Source organism: Lactuca virosa, chromosome 8 (assembly GCF_052849685.1).
Source record: "Lactuca virosa cultivar CGN04683 chromosome 8, Lactuca_virosa_CGN04683_v6, whole genome shotgun sequence".
Classification (NCBI taxonomy): domain Eukaryota; kingdom Viridiplantae; phylum Streptophyta; class Magnoliopsida; order Asterales; family Asteraceae; genus Lactuca; species Lactuca virosa.
Genome location: NC_136433.1, coordinates 28,894,586 through 28,910,198, shown reverse-complemented (window position 1 = coordinate 28,910,198; position 15,613 = coordinate 28,894,586). Strand labels below are relative to the sequence as shown.

Sequence of the window (15,613 nt, the reverse complement as noted above, 5' to 3'; positions counted from 1 at the left end):
ATGGAGTAAAAAAACTAAAGGATAAAAATATTCTTATTCTTATTGTTTGAGAAGTTAATCTTTTTGCCTGTAAAACGAAAATTGCCAATTTTATTTGATGAGGTGACATTTTTTTGTTGATTTGGTTGCAGGTGTGCAATCAGCAATATCTTACTCAGCAAAGTCAACATAAAATCTTAAATTAGTAATTCAAATTCTTTATGGAAATAAATTGTACTCAATTTGATAAAGACATAAAAATCAAAGAAGATATCTAACAACTGACAAATACCAATTTGCATTCAAATTCACGATAAAAGTCCCACGGATGACAAATACCAATATGGCAATTTGGAATAAAGGAGACAACTCTAACAAATTTGATTGTTGTTGTACAATTGTCGTAAAAATCACAAACAAATGAATAGTTCCGTTTTAGTTTTTGACAAATTCCATTTCAATAGAGTTGTGTGTACAAGCATACAAATTCCAACACAAACAATTCCACATTTCCATTTTAATTTGATAAGATATACATGCATATAATTCGATTACATTGTCCATTGTCCAGCTTCTTTGTGGCTTTTTGTTTTTCTATAAAATCTCGTTTCCTGTTAAAAAAACAGATAAACATTTCATATCTAAATTTCAATTTGAAGAAATCAATTTCAAGATTAATAGAACAATCAACAACACCCAAAATTTTATCGAAAGTATATTATGCACATTTAAATTTGAACCAAGTTTGTTAAATAACGATTTAGGTAGACATTTTGTAAAAATATAAATATAATGGGAATCGGAAGGTACATACAATATACGACTTTCACAAATGAAATGATTATCGATATATATGTGTTTGGTCTATTGACGTTGAATATAGTTTATTAAAAGATAGATAACATTGACATTGTCAAAATATATGATGGTCAATTTTAGAAGAGATGTATCCACAAATCGGATATATATTTAGTCTTAAGATGTTAAATTTCTCATTTAATTAGTACTAAGAGAATTAAAGGATTATTTGGAAGGACCTTATTAAAGATTAAGGATTTGCAATACTTTATCTATTTAATAATTAGTTAGAGAAAGAAAGAAGAATGCCCGATCTGAAATTTATATAACGGTAATAATAACATTAACAATAACAATAATAATAATTCATGTTAAATTGGTCTTTACTATAAAACACACAACCTATAAAAAAAAGGCTTACCCCCTCGCTTAAGACTTAAGAGAGCATGCTCCAAGTAAGAGGGAGGGAGAGAGGGATTGAGAGAAAGAGGCGACATATAAATTAACAAGAACAAAAGATACCTATGATCAATGGATCGAGCTTTGTTTTCAATTGAGGTATATTTTATGTTAAAAAAACTTCAATTTTTGTGTAGTTTATGCTTTACATACATAATCAATTAGGATGGAAAAGTCAAAACCTGAGATGCACTAAAAAAAGAATATATGAATAAAGGAAGTATCGGCCGAAGACAATGGCAAATTTCGACGATTAATGGTCGAAGAAATAAGATTCAAATCCCACAAACTTCAACCTAAGGTGGGATAAAAAAAAAAGTAGTGTTGTCTAGTGTTGTCCTTTTTATGTTGTTAATTAGACCATCACACGTACATGCCTCACAACAACACATGTTGTTGACATGCCCTCGGGCAAGGTGTTGCTACACCACATCCCTTTGCACAAGGTCTTTGAAATTGAAGAGTTCGTCGCTGAAGCACCGTGCAACGCTATCTTTATTTCCCTCTCTAAATATTATTTGGTATTTTTTTAAAGGTTTGAGAGGTATGTATTTTTTGGAAAGTAATTTTGTGAAAATTTGATGTGGAAAGTGATATAACGTTGATATAGTGTGAAATGTTGAAAGTTTAAAAGATGTCTTATGATAAAAGTACTCCACATGTAGGAGCTGACCACATAAGCCAATATTAACTCCATTAACCTCTTACTAGCCTTAGAAAATGGTGTTTACTAGTAGGAAAGAAGTGAGGAAAGGAGAAGAATAGCGAGAGATAGATAGACCAGGTCTTCTCTCTCTCTCTTTTGTGATGTCCCGTAAGCAGACCCACACCAACTCCTATATGAACTAGTGAGTTAGTTGCCACATCATCTTACGAAGGGTCTTACGCCACCACTTCATATAGCCTTATATTCTTAGATGTAACTAGGATTTTACTCGTGCGTTGTGGCAACAGTAATAGATTTAAGTAGAAGAACTCTTTCAGTAGCAATATAAGTTTATGAAGAATTAAGTTGACACACTAAAAAAGTTGGGGAACAAAGTCATGGATAGAAACTTAGGAGGACTTAAGTTGTCAAAACACAAAAGTCAAGGACAACATCTATGCCAAGAAAAATGCTTAAAAATAAGCACGAAAACGTAAAAACTTTACGCCAAAACGTAGATAAAGTCGGTGGATAGTAAAATGAAATTATATAGTACAGGGGTAAACTTGAAATTTTATAAAATGAAGGGGGTGTAAGTTTGTGACGACAATAATGTATTTAAGAAGATGAACTCTTTTAAAGTCGAGGGGTGAAAGTGATATTTTATAAATTTGAAGGATGATAACTATAAAAAAATCAGATTATATATACCATGGGGTAAACACAAAAGTTTAGAAAATTGAAGGGGTGGAAGCGACAATTTAAAAGGTTTTAAAAGTTAAAGGGATAAAAGCATAATTTTGAAAAATAAAGGGTATAAAGCATCATTTTACTAACTAAAAGGAAAAGAGTGACAGAAATTAAAATTACAGGACTAAATGATGAATAGATGATGAAAAGTGGGCCACCGACTTTCCTTTTTTATTATTATAGATATAATATGGGCTGAGACCCACTCCAAACTCCAAAGTCCAATCTAGAGGTGCATATTTGATCCGTCCAGAACAGAATTGGAGTCTAACTGGTTTGGAGGTAAACGGACTGGATATATTTGATCCGAAGAATATGGGTAGGATTAGGCTCTAACTCTATTTATTTTATTTTTTATTTAATTAAAGATATAGCATGATTAATACTATATTACATTGTTAGTTATATTGATTGATTGATATAAATAATCAAATGGTCTAAGTTTAAATTGTCTAAGAATTTACCATACTGTTTTGGGAGGTTATAGATCTATGTTTTTGAACTTTTCTGTTTTGTAAATTAGTTTACGATGAATTTATTTACTTTTTTTTTCTCCAAAATGTTAAAAGAGTCATGGAAGATGGTTAGTGAGATTACTATTTTACTGTTTTAGTTGAATTTGGACCATCTAGTATTATATTTTTGCAAAGTTTAATGTTAATAAAAATATTATTTAACGTATTTTAACAAAAGAGAACATATTTTCGCAAATTTCTCTATATAAAACGGTGGTACACTTTATCTAGACAGTTGTACTGTTGTAACCTACCCATTAAAAGTTGTACTTTCTGCATGCTATATTGTATTCTCTGCAACTTAAGATGTACCTTGAGAAATAAATGTATCCCTGAATATGATGGTGGGATCCACATTCCAGCAAAAATATATTACTGGGGTCAGATTGCGTGGATTTGTTGATGATTGAATGCTTTTAAAACTGTCTTTCTTCCCCACTTTTCACATCTTCTTCTTCTTCTCTTCTTCAATCCAACGTTCTAAGAGAAATGGGCCGATTGTTCTTAGTAACCTTGGAGGGGAAGATTTACAGTTGTAAGCACTGCAAAACCCAACTTGCTCTTTGCGACGACATTGTTTCCAAGGTCAGTTCAGTTCTTTCAATCCTAATCTGCTATTTTTGATCGATTCTACCCATCGATCTTCTGGAATTTGAAGATAATCATTCAATTTTTGAATCCCATATTCTGATTTTGATTTTTTTGTGCAAAATCTCCATCGATGATGAATTTGACTTGAATACATTAGAATTAAGAATTTATATCTACATTAAATTGACCTAAAACCCGTCAAAAATAACTCCCTGTTGAAATTGCAATTTAATTCAACTGGTTGCATTGAACTATGTGAAGAAACGATGTGAATTCGAGTGGATTGGGATTGAAATTGGTTATCTACATCACAAAATTTGCTAGTTTGTGTGTTTCTATGGCAAATTCTTGGTGTTCTTAGCGTGTTGATGTATTTGATTTAAAGAACTTTGCTGATTAGGGTTTACTCTTTCCCCTTTTTCATCCAGTCCTTCCATTGCAGACATGGGAAAGCTTATCTCTTCAGTAAGGTGTAAGTTTTCATTGCTCCTATATGCTAATATTGCTCATTTTTTTTATTATTATTTGAAATGCCTTTTTGACAATGTGGATGTCACTATGCATTTCTTCATGTTTTATACTCTTACAGAGTAAATGTGACAGTTGGGGTAAATGAAGATAGAATGATGATGACAGGATTACACACAGTTGCTGACATTTTCTGTGTGAAATGTGGATCAATCGTCGGATGGACATATGTAAAATCTTGAGGCTTTGTGTTTTCACCATTTTAAAATTTTATTATTTATTTATTTTTTATAATTTTATGGGTCGCATTTATCTGATTTGTAGATGCGACCATAAAATTGATATAACCGGACTGAAATATGAATGTATAACTTGATGACAGGAAACTGCTCATGAAAAGAATCAAAAGTACAAGGAGGGAAAATCGGTTTTGGAGAGGTTAATATGAGACTAGAATTATGTATTTTTGGGAAATTTATATGATTACAATGTTAATATAATTGATCTTGAGTTTATGCAGGTTTAAGCTTTCTGGGCCAGATGGAAGCAATTATTGGGTTAGTAATGAAGCACAAATTGGTCGAAGTCAACAAGAAAATGTTTGATGATGAATTGGTATTTGACAATTGTAAATTCTTACACCCCTTTTCATCCTAATGTTATGAAATTATTAAGTTGTGAACAAGAAGGTGTTTAATGGTTCTTTGTTATATAATTCTTGGCTTCTTTTTAGTTTACTTTACAATAAAAGACACGTTAAAAAGAAACAAGTCTAAACTGAAAATAATGGTTTAATGTGCAATTTTAAAGATTCGTGGTGATTTTGAAGTATGAGCTTACTAAGTATGATTATAAAGGATCGAAAAGAATGTTTACAAGGTTTGGTTCCAAAAATTACATGAAATTCTAAGAAATGTATTAAGCTCTAAACAAAGTTTATATGCTAGAACATCCTCTTATCAAGGCATTCGGAATTTTAAAGAAAGTTTATATATGCTAAATAAATTTGCTTTAAAACATGAATCTTAAAAATGGTTGAAAATATAAATTTGCGAGTAAATTACATTTTTGGTCTGGTGGTATAACACCGATCTAACAATTTGGAGGTTTGGTCCTAGTTTTGAAATTTTGACATCAATGGTCTTTATGGTTGTCAAATCCATAAGTTTTGGTCCCTTACCCCGTCATCGTCCGTTAAAATTCACGCCTGTAATGTAACAATTATACCCCTCATTTTGCCTTTTATTTTTATTTTACTTTAATACAAACTATCAGCTTCCTCCCAACCTCAGTTTTCCATCTCTTTCTTTTTGTAGTCCACGACCACCCATTCCGCCTCCTATCACCCGTGACACCTATGCCAAAACCACCATTGACACTCCCTCCTCCATGGATCTCCTCTACTCCACTTACCAACTCTGAACTCTCTATGTCCCTCTGTGGCGCCTGCAATTTCAAGCAAAATCTAAGACCAAAACATAAAAGTATGTGCATCCATTTTATGTTCCACAAGACATTATTTTGGTAGAGTAACGTTATGATATTCCATGAACGTTCTCTGCAACAACCGACACCATTATATATATATATATATATATATATATATATATATATATATATATATATATATATATATATATATAGTGCTGGTAGTTTACGATAATATTGGATGGGAAAGTTATGTATGCCCAACAGACATGACACTTGGTTTTTTACGGGAAAAATAAAAGAACATATACACCTATCCTATATGGATCCGGTTTCAAGATCTGCTCCTTCGGCCTGTCAAGGGAGGGTGTTGCCCATAGACCCCGCTAGAGGTGCTGCTCCCGGACCTCCATGTTCCAGAGTTTACATTAGTTTATTTGAATGTCCACTCTACGCGGCCAATATCATATTATAGCCAAAGCTAAACTTTTTTTTTGTCTCAAGTTAATCCCAACTATAATAAAAGGATTTATTACACTAAAATTATCAACACTTTACAACATTGGGTTGTAGCTTAATCTGATTTTGAGTTGGAGGTGGTCATGTACTTTGTTGTTGATGGTATACGGTGGTAGGGCTGTAAACGAACCGAACGAACACGAACGAGGGCTTGTTCATGTTCGTTCGTTTAAGTTAGTCGAACAAATAAACGAACATCAACGGATAAACGAACAAGTTTTATTGTTCATGTTTGTTTGTTTAACAAATTACATTGTTCATGTTCGTTCGTTTATGTTCGTGAACATGCTAAACGAACATAAATGAACAAAGATAAACAAACATAATTGAACCTATATGAACATAAATGAACATATCATATACTAATGTAATCAAACACAATTAAGCATATATGAACATAAAAAGAACTTATATAAACAAACATAAAGAAACGTAAATGAACGTTCACGAACATAATCGAACGAACGAGATCATTGTTCATGTTCGTTCGTTTAACTAAACGAACGAGAATTTGTGTTCATGTTCGTTCATTTATTAAATAAACGAACTTCCCGCCGAACGGTTCACGAACTGTTCACTGAACGTTCAGTTCGTTTACAGCCCTATACGGTGGTGTTCAAAATTGATTGTGATGGCAGTGGTATTCAGTAGTGTTGGTGGTATAATGTAATTTACTCTAATAATGATTGGGAAAATGACACATTATTCCAACAATGTTTTTGGAATTTATTGAATCACTCCATTAACTTTTCTTGGTGCTTTATGGGGGCATAAAGTTGTTTTTGTAGGGTCTAATTAGTCCTTTTTTAATAAACGAAGGGGTGATTTGGTGACTTCTTTGCCACCTCATTTAATATGTCGACGTGTAATTGTTGATTGTGTCTCATTTGGGTTTTTAATAAGACCAAAACCAACAACCCTTTAACTTTATCCTTTTTCGTCAACTGTATCCATTTCCTCCCTCTGTTTACTCTCCTCAAACATGGTTGTCTACATCATTGTCGATTTGCAAATGTAATGTATATTTGCCAAGTACCCCATACAATACACCGACGATATTAATCAGAGGTCGGTGAGCATTGATTTCGCAGGCATGGACAAGGATGAATGTTATGCGTTTGTTGAAAGATTCATAGAAGAAAATATGAGAATCTCTATTATTGTATTCCCGATTTTAATTTTCCAAAAGGTATGAGGTTAGTTAAGACTTAACTTGATCATGCCGACTTTATAGCCATTGCATATGAATGTGGTGCTGAAATTCTAGTGTATGTACACCACTTTGGTAATACTAACCTGCTAGAGTGGTTGGAGGAAGAAATAGAGGAAGTATGTTAAAATGTGTGTATTTGTACAAACTTAACATTCTTGTGTTGCAGGGTTAAAGTGGTAAGTAATTTAAGGAGATGGGTGTTTTGTGTTAATTGTGTATTTCTTGTGGACTGTGGTGTATTTTGTGCATTGTTCTTCGGGTTTGTGCGCGGGTTGGATGGATCCATGTACCCGGATACTTAAGGCGTGCTGAAGGGTTGCAGATCATAATTTCATACACACAAAATATCTTCGTCTGTTGAAAGCTCTCTCAAGACTCAGATTAGGGTTTCATCTCTTCGTTGTTCTGTTCTTAATCTCTTTGTTAGATTAGGGTTGAGTGAAGTTGTGAGAGTAGATTAGGAATATTTGTAGTGAGGTTTCTTTGTAAGTATCTTAAAAACCATCTGTTCATTTGTCCTCAAATGATATAATGAATGATGATGTTGGGAAAATGTGTTTGTGTGTTTCTTAAGATGGTATCAGAGCACAAGACTTCGATCTTGGTTTCCGATAGCCTTCGTCTTCACCATTGAGGTAATTTTTCGCTCTCTTTGTTGTTTAGATCATCTGGATCTTCGTTGTTCTCCTTGTAAAGTTCTTTTTTAGATTCTTGGTACTGCGAGTTTCTTTGGTTGTTGCAGGTCTGTTGTCGAGTGGAGATCCTCGTCTGACTTGTTGTTTGTGAGTGGAGATCCTTGGTAACAGAACGCTGACTCATCAGATCGATTAATCTTGACTCTGAAATAACTCTCACGAGAACGGATTTCATCACTGTTAACTCTTGAAGAGAACGGAGTAACAAGAGTCGGTCTGTCTTCCTTCTTCACGGTTGTTGTGAGCTTTCTTGTTCCTTTTTTTTATCTCTATTTCTAGTTGTAGAATCTGGGAGATCCTGGTTGTCTTGAGTACACCAGTTATTTTTTGGTTAATTGTTTCTTCTGTGATTCTTGTCTTGGGCCCCAACATACTGTGGTGACCATCTGGACTTAAGGAATCACAGTTGTCTTTCTTGTTAAGTTTCTTTGATTGATTGTTTCTTTGTGCATCATGATTGATTCTGAATCCGGTAGTGGTTCTAAGACTCCTAAGACTTCTGAGTCAGTGAACTACGATGATCCGTTGTTCATTCATCCTTCTGATAATACTGTTACTACTGTTATCAATTTTAAGCTAACTGGGACCGAAAATTTCCGTGTATGGCGTAGTTCTATGACTAGGAGTCTTAAAGCTAGGAATAAATTAGGGTTTGTTGAAGGTAAAGTGACTAAGGGTTCTAGTGATGAACTTCAGTCACTAAAGTGGGAGCGTGCTAATGCAGTTGTTTGCTCATGGATCCTTGGTTCTTTGTCTGAGTCCATTTATTCTAGTCATGCTTGTTCTGATTCTGCTAAAGATATTTGGGATGAACTGTTTGAAACCTATAATAAAGCAGATGGGTCTGTTATCTTTAATATTCATCAAAGAATTAACTCTCTTAGTCAAAATGGAACCTCTCTTTCTGAATACTTTAATAAACTTGATACTCTCTGGAAGGAGTTTGATGGTCTTACCAGTCTTACTGAGTGTACTTGCGAGGCTGCTGCCACATTTAATGATCACTCTAAGCTGATGAAGTTAATGCAATTCCTTAGTGGTCTAGATGAATCTTTTAGTCAAGTAAAGAGCCATATACTTTTGATGGATCCTCTTCCTAATATTAAGACTGCCTTTTCCATTGTTTCTAGAGAAGAGTCTAATAAGAAGAATGGAGTTATCTCCTCTTCTTCTAGTGTCTCCAAAAATCAATCTTCTGCATTTAATAGTAGGTTCAATGATAGAAAGGTTCAAAATAATAGTTCAAATAAAGGTAGGAATCAGAACTTACAATGTAAAACTGTGGACTTAAGGGTCATTCTGTTGAAAGGTGTTATAAACTAATCGGATATCCAAAAGATTTTAAATTCAGAAGTGAGGCTAATAATGATAATATGAAGAGTCAAAATAAGTCTTTCACCAGTAACTCCTCATCAGTTCCTTCTGGTAGTTCTTTTTCATCTAGTGTTGTTTCAGAAACTGGAGGTAGTAATGCTCACTATTTCACAAGTGAGCAATACAGCAAGCTGTTGAGTCTCATAAATGAAAAGTCTTCTGTCTCAGAGGATACTTCTGTGAGTGCTAATATGGCAGGTATTGGTGTTCCTTGTTTTCAGTCATGTAATTCTTTTTTTGAACATCAGAAATGGATAGTTGACTCAGGTGCAAATCAGCATATGACTTCAGCTGAGTCACTTCTTCATGATACTATTGATGTTTCAAAATTAAATCTTCTAGTCAGTCATCCTAATGGTTCTTGTGCCAAAATTAATAAAATTGGAAATTTACAATTTTCAAAAAACTTAACATTGTTTGATGTCTTTGCTATTCCTGATTTTAATGTAAAATTACTTTCTGTACATACGTTGTGTAAGGATACAAACTGTGAGGTTGTTTTTAATGAACATGAGTGTAAAATTCAGGATTTACAGTCAATGAAGGTGGTGGAGAATGGTAAAGAAACTGGGGGATTATATTATCTTAATTCTTTTCCCTCAGGTATTTGTTCTGTTAAAACTAACTTTGCTAAGTGTTTTGTGTCTAAGTTAACTTGGCATAGTAGATTGGGCCATCCTGCTGAACAAGCATTAAACTGTTTAAAAGATAAACTTAATTTTACTAATACTAATCTCCCACCTTGTGATGTTTGTCATAAGGCCAAACAAACTCGTGAACCTTTTCCTCTTAGTGTTCATAGTTCATCTTTTTTAGGAGAGTTGGTTCATCTTGATGTTTGGGGTCCCTATAGAGTGTCTACTAGGGAAGGTTTTTAGGTATTTCTTGACTGTTGTGGATGACTTCACAAGGGCTACTTGGGTCTATCTTTTAAAAGGCAAAGATGAAGTTTATAATTGTTTTACATCTTTTTATAGTATTTTGATAAATCAATTTGATTCAAAACTTAAAACTGTTAGATCAGATAATGGGACTGAGTTTTTAAATGCTAAAATGAGTTCTTCTTTAAAACTTAATGGGATTCTGCATCAAACATCTTGTGTTTATACCCCACAGCAGAATGGGGTGGTTGAAAGGAAACACAGACATATTTTAAATGTTGCTAGATCCCTTTTGTTTCAATCTGCTCTTCCAATTGTTTACTGGGGAAAAGCTGTTCTTACTTCAGTTTTCTTGATTAATAGAATGCCCACTTTTGTTTTAAAAGGTTTGTCTCCATATGAGCTTGTTTTCAAAAAACCTCCTATGTTTGAACACTTAAGGGTATTTGGTAGTTTATGCTTTGCCACAAAATTAAATAATCAAGACAAGTTTTCTGAAAGGGCTGAAAAATGTGTTTTATTAGGATACTCATCTGAAAAAAAAGGGATACAAATTGCTAAGTCTTGACACCAATTCTGTTTTTGTTTCCAGGGATGTGAAGTTTTACGAGTCTGTATTTCCTTTTAAGATGAAGTCAGTATCTGTTGATAAGAATTATGTTTGTGATAATCCTGTAGACCCTTTTTCCTATGATGATGTTGATAATCCTGAATATATAATTGATGTTGTCAATTTGGATGACCTGAGTATTAACCACCAGTTGGATGGTTCTAATGTAGCTGAGAATTTGACTGATACCTTCTTTGATTCTACACCTGGTGACAGTTAGACTAACGAGGCATCTATGCCTCTGTCTGGTGTGTCTATGCCAGGTCCTTCAAATGTTTCTGAGGAAAACAGTCATTTAGATTCCTTACCTTCCTTAGGACAGTCTGTAGGAGTGTCTAGGTCTAGAAGAGAGTCTAGAATGCCTGTTAAGTTTAGTGATTACATTGTTGAGGGAAAGCATAAATATGGCATTGAACGAACTCTTAACTATTATGTTCTTAGTGAAGAAAATAAATGTTTTGTTTCAAATCTTAATAAAACAGTTGAACCAAAAAGTTTTGTTGAAGCCTCTTCTGATCCTAATTGGATAGAGGCTATGAACAAAGAAATGGAAGCTTTGTATAGGAATCATACTTGGGACATTGTTGATTTACCAAAAAAATAGAAAGGCAATTGGTTGTAAGTGGGTATATAGAATTAAATACAAACCTGATGGTGTGGTTGATAGATATAAGGCTCGCCTTGTAGCCAAAGGATATAATCAGAGAGAAGGTATTGACTACCAAGAAACTTTCTCTCCTGTGGCTAAGATAGTAACTGTACGCGTAGTTTTATCTTTGTCTGTTAACAAGTCTTGGCCTTTATATCAACTTGATATAAATAATGCCTTTCTTTATGGGGATTTGTCTAAAGAAGTTTTTATGACTCTTCCTCCAGGATATCATTATGTAGGTGATAAAAGAGTATGCAAATTAGTTAAGTCATTATATGGTTTAAAACAGGCACCCAGAAAATGGAATGAGAAGTTGTGTGCTGAATTGTTTAGTTATGGTTTTTTACAAAGTGTCAATGATTACTCTTTATTTGTTAGGAATAAAAACAACTCTGTTGTTATTTTGCTGGTTTATGTTGATGATATAATTTTAACAGGTGATAATGAAAGTGAAATTAAAAGTGTAAAGTCTTTTTTAAACTCAAAGTTTTTGATTAAAGATTTAGGGAAGTTGAATTATTTTATTGGTATTGAAGTTTTAAATATAAATCAAGGAATTTGTTTGAATCAAAGAAAGTATTGTCTTGAACTTTTACATGAGTTTGGTATGTTAAGTTGTAAGCCTGCTTCCACTCCTTTAGAAGCAAATTTTGTTCCTAAAAGGAGTTATGAGTCTGATGATCCTCTGTTGGAAAATGTGACTGAATTTCAGAAGTTAGTGGGAAAGTTGATATATCTTACTATTACTAGACCTGACATTTCATATTGTGTACAAATTCTAAGTCAGTTCATGCATAAGCCTCATAAATCTCATCTGAACATAGCTTTGAGGTTGCTTAGGTATTTGAAAGGTAGCCCTGGAAGAGGTGTTTCTATTGTTAAAAGTGATACTTTTGACTTAGTTGGTTTTGTGGATGCTGAATGGGCAAAGTGTTTGTTTTCAAGAAAGTCAGTTACTAGTTATTGTGTTTATGTTGGAAATTCTTTGGTGTCTTGGAAGAGTAAGAAACAAACAACTGTTTCAAGATCTTTTACTGAGTCTGAGTACAGAGCCTTAGGTTCTGTTACTTGTGAAATAATGTGGATTTTAAAAATTTTGTTTGATTTGGGAATTAAAGATTTAACTCCTGCTAAAGTTTTTTGTGATAATGAATATGCTATAAAACTTGCTTTAAATCTAGTCTTTCATGAGAAAACTAAGCATTTTGAAGTTGATCTACATTTTGTAAGAGAAAAGGTTACTAATGGAGTTTTGAAAATTGAGAAAATTAGTTCTTCTAAGCAAAGAGCTGATATTTTAACTAAGTTTCTGAATCCTATGCAACATAATTTTTTAGTAAGTGAACTTGGTTTGGTTAATCCTTTTAGTAATGGTTAGTGTTTTTGAATGTTAAGTTTGAGGAGGGGTGTTAAAATGTGTGTATATGTACAAACTTAAAATTCTTGTGTTGCAGGGTTAAGGTGGTAAGTAATTTAAGGATATGGGTGTTTTGTGTTAATTGTGTACAAAATTTTGTTGATAATATCCAAGAAGAAGTAGTTGATGATATCCAGGTTGATGCTGAAATGGTTAAGATAGGGCATGAGGATGATGATACCAATCCTCATTTTCTCAAAAAGGATAATGGCCCAGATTATGAGATGGATGAGAATGTAGATCAAGTTGAACCTGCTGATGCTGACATGACTGTTGATGTTGACATGACTGAGAATGAAGCTGAAGAGTCTGATGTTACTACTGATTTACTAAATATTTTCAATGAAAAGCAACACTAGAAGGAGCAGCAACCTGTATTTGGTATGAGGTTAGAGAATCCTAAACAAATCAAACACATGCAATGTAATTATGAAGTTGCAAATGGTTATCAATTATGTTTTATGAAAAATGATAGTAGAAGGCTATTAGTGAAATGTTGTGATGGAAATTATAGTTTTAGGTTTTGGTGTTCATGGGTGAGTGATGATCAGCCTTTCCATATCAAGTCTCTTATAAGTGAGCATAATTGTTCTTGGAATTTCAAATTTGGATCAATTTTCACTTACATATGGATAGGTAGCCATTTCACTCAAGAATTTGTAAACAATCAGAAGATGAGTGTTAGACTGCTTACAGAGGGGGTGAAAAACACATTTGGCATTGAAGTGGGTATGAGTCAGTGTAGGAGAGCCAAGAAGTATGCTTTCACTCTAGTTGAAAGAACAATTATAAATAATTATGCCAAGCTATGATCGTATGTTGAGAAAATAAGAAGATCAAACCTATGTTCAACTGTAAAACTTTATGTTAATGCAATGTCTGATGGTAAAGATTATTTTGGTAGGATTATATATGTTTTCAAGGGGTGAAAGATGGTTGGAGGTCAGGGTGTAGAAGGATAATTAACCCAGATGGTTGTTTCCTAAAAAGTTTTTGCCAATGTGAGTTACTTTGTGTTGTGGGTAGGGATGCTAACAATGGAATATTCCCAATTGCTTGGGCAGTTGTATGTGTAGAGAACAAAGATAATTAGAAGTGGTTTATTGAAAATCTTATAGATTATTTGACCTTTGCAAGTCAATGAATTGTTCTAGTTCTAATGTCTGATCAACACAATGTATGGGTCTGTCATTCTAACTTCATCATATGATTTTACATATGTATGGATTGGTTGAGGCGATGAAGGAGCTCTTACCAGCAGCAGAACACAGACATTATGCAAGACATATCTATTCCAACTTTAGAAAGAAATTTCTTGGAGAATAGTTTGAAAATATTTTATAGAGGGCTATTAAAGAAACAACTGGAGAACATTTCAATGCATCCATGAAGGAGATTCAACAAATAAACCATGCTACCTTTGTTCACATTATGGAGAGGAACCCTAGAACATGGTCTTTGGCTTTCTTCAAAGTTCACCACGCTTCTTGTGAATCTGTGGAGAATGGATACTCAAAAGCTTCAATAGTGTTATAATGGACACTAAGAAGAAACTCTATATCACTATGTTAGAAGATATATGTATTTATGTGAAGCAAAGGATGGTCAAAATGCAAGTTAAGGGACAATGATGGAATCGTTACTTAGGTGTGGTTTGTTTTTAAAAAATGTCTGAAGTTTGCGGACCACATCTGTAATCCTTTGCAGCAGAAGAGATGGACCAAACAGTTGCAGTCTGTTAGGGATGAGCATATGGATCAGGGAACCGGCCGGAACCGATACTGGAACCGGAACCCGATGGAACCGGTCAGGCCGGGACGGATACTATATTATTGCCGATTTTTGGAACCGGGAACCGGTCATTGGAAGCGGCCCAAAACTGGGAACCGAACCGGACCGAAATATTTCTCAAGACCCGGCAAAAACCAGCAAGAACCGGCAAAAACCGAAACTTTAACCGAAAATTTTCTCAAAATACGTTGCTATTTCTTTAGGATCAGTTCCAACATTAAAGACCCGACAAGAACCGGAACCGGTAGACCCGGCGGTCCGGTTCGGTTTCTATTTTCCACCAAGTTCGGTTCCCGGGTCGGGTCCGGTTTGGGCCGGTTCTAGCCGGGTCGGTTCCTTTGCTCATCTATACAGTTTGTAATAAGAAGTTTGTTTGTTTCTAACATCTGCAGCCTGTTGCAATAAACTGAAATTTAAATAAACTGATTTACAAACTTAAAATAATTTCATATTACAATAATTGTTCTGAGAATACATGTTCTAGATCATGTATTACAAGTGAAATCTTTATTTTTGTTAAACATATTATATTTATTCATTTAAATTATATTTAATTTTGTAGTTGTTAACCAAATTGTTGTTTAACATATAAGATATGTCACGTATTTAGAGCAAATATAGAAGTCACTTTAATGACACTATTTATCTACACCACATCAAATAAAACCGATTCAAAACGTTTATATAAAATAATTAAACATAATAATTGCTAAATAACAATAAATACAATTTTTAATTTAGCAAACAATATGTTCATTTTGTTAAATTTTCCAAGACGATGGTTATTTCTTCGGTTAGCTTCAATAGTTTTTGTAATTTTAGTGATT

At 33.6% G+C, this 15,613-nt stretch overlaps 2 protein-coding genes across 2 annotated transcripts; both read left to right on the top strand.

Annotated features, from left to right (window-relative positions):
* The first annotated feature begins 3,554 nt into the window (after positions 1 to 3,554).
* Positions 3,555 to 4,921, top strand: LOC145132173 (protein yippee-like). The gene is made up of 5 exons (XM_079066869.1): positions 3,555 to 3,732; positions 4,167 to 4,210; positions 4,328 to 4,436; positions 4,589 to 4,644; positions 4,727 to 4,921. The coding sequence occupies exons 1-5, from the start codon at positions 3,637 to 3,639 to the stop codon at positions 4,809 to 4,811; spliced, it is 390 nt and encodes a 129-aa protein (XP_078922995.1). The 5' UTR covers positions 3,555 to 3,636; the 3' UTR covers positions 4,812 to 4,921.
* Positions 4,922 to 8,514: 3,593 nt separating this feature from the next.
* On the top strand, positions 8,515 to 11,146 carry LOC145130200 (uncharacterized). Its single transcript, XM_079065038.1, has 5 exons — positions 8,515 to 9,313; positions 9,400 to 9,633; positions 9,963 to 9,993; positions 10,413 to 10,758; positions 10,841 to 11,146. The coding sequence occupies exons 1-5, from the start codon at positions 8,515 to 8,517 to the stop codon at positions 11,144 to 11,146; spliced, it is 1,716 nt and encodes a 571-aa protein (XP_078921164.1).
* The last annotated feature ends 4,467 nt before the right edge of the window (positions 11,147 to 15,613 follow it).

Excerpts from the sequence above, each read along its gene's own strand:
- LOC145132173 (XM_079066869.1), top strand. The coding sequence starts at position 3,637 with ATGGGCCGATTGTTCTTAGTAACCTTGGAGGGGAAGATTTACAGTTGT. Across the intron at positions 4,211-4,327 it reads GCTTATCTCTTCAGTAAGGT|AGTAAATGTGACAGTTGGGG; the intron begins GTAAGTTTTCAT and ends ATACTCTTACAG. Across the intron at positions 4,645-4,726 it reads GGAAAATCGGTTTTGGAGAG|GTTTAAGCTTTCTGGGCCAG; the intron begins GTTAATATGAGA and ends GAGTTTATGCAG.
- LOC145130200 (XM_079065038.1), top strand. The coding sequence starts at position 8,515 with ATGATTGATTCTGAATCCGGTAGTGGTTCTAAGACTCCTAAGACTTCT. Across the intron at positions 9,634-9,962 it reads TGTGAGTGCTAATATGGCAG|GATTTACAGTCAATGAAGGT; the intron begins GTATTGGTGTTC and ends TGTAAAATTCAG. Across the intron at positions 9,994-10,412 it reads AATGAAGGTGGTGGAGAATG|TATTTTGATAAATCAATTTG; the intron begins GTAAAGAAACTG and ends ATCTTTTTATAG.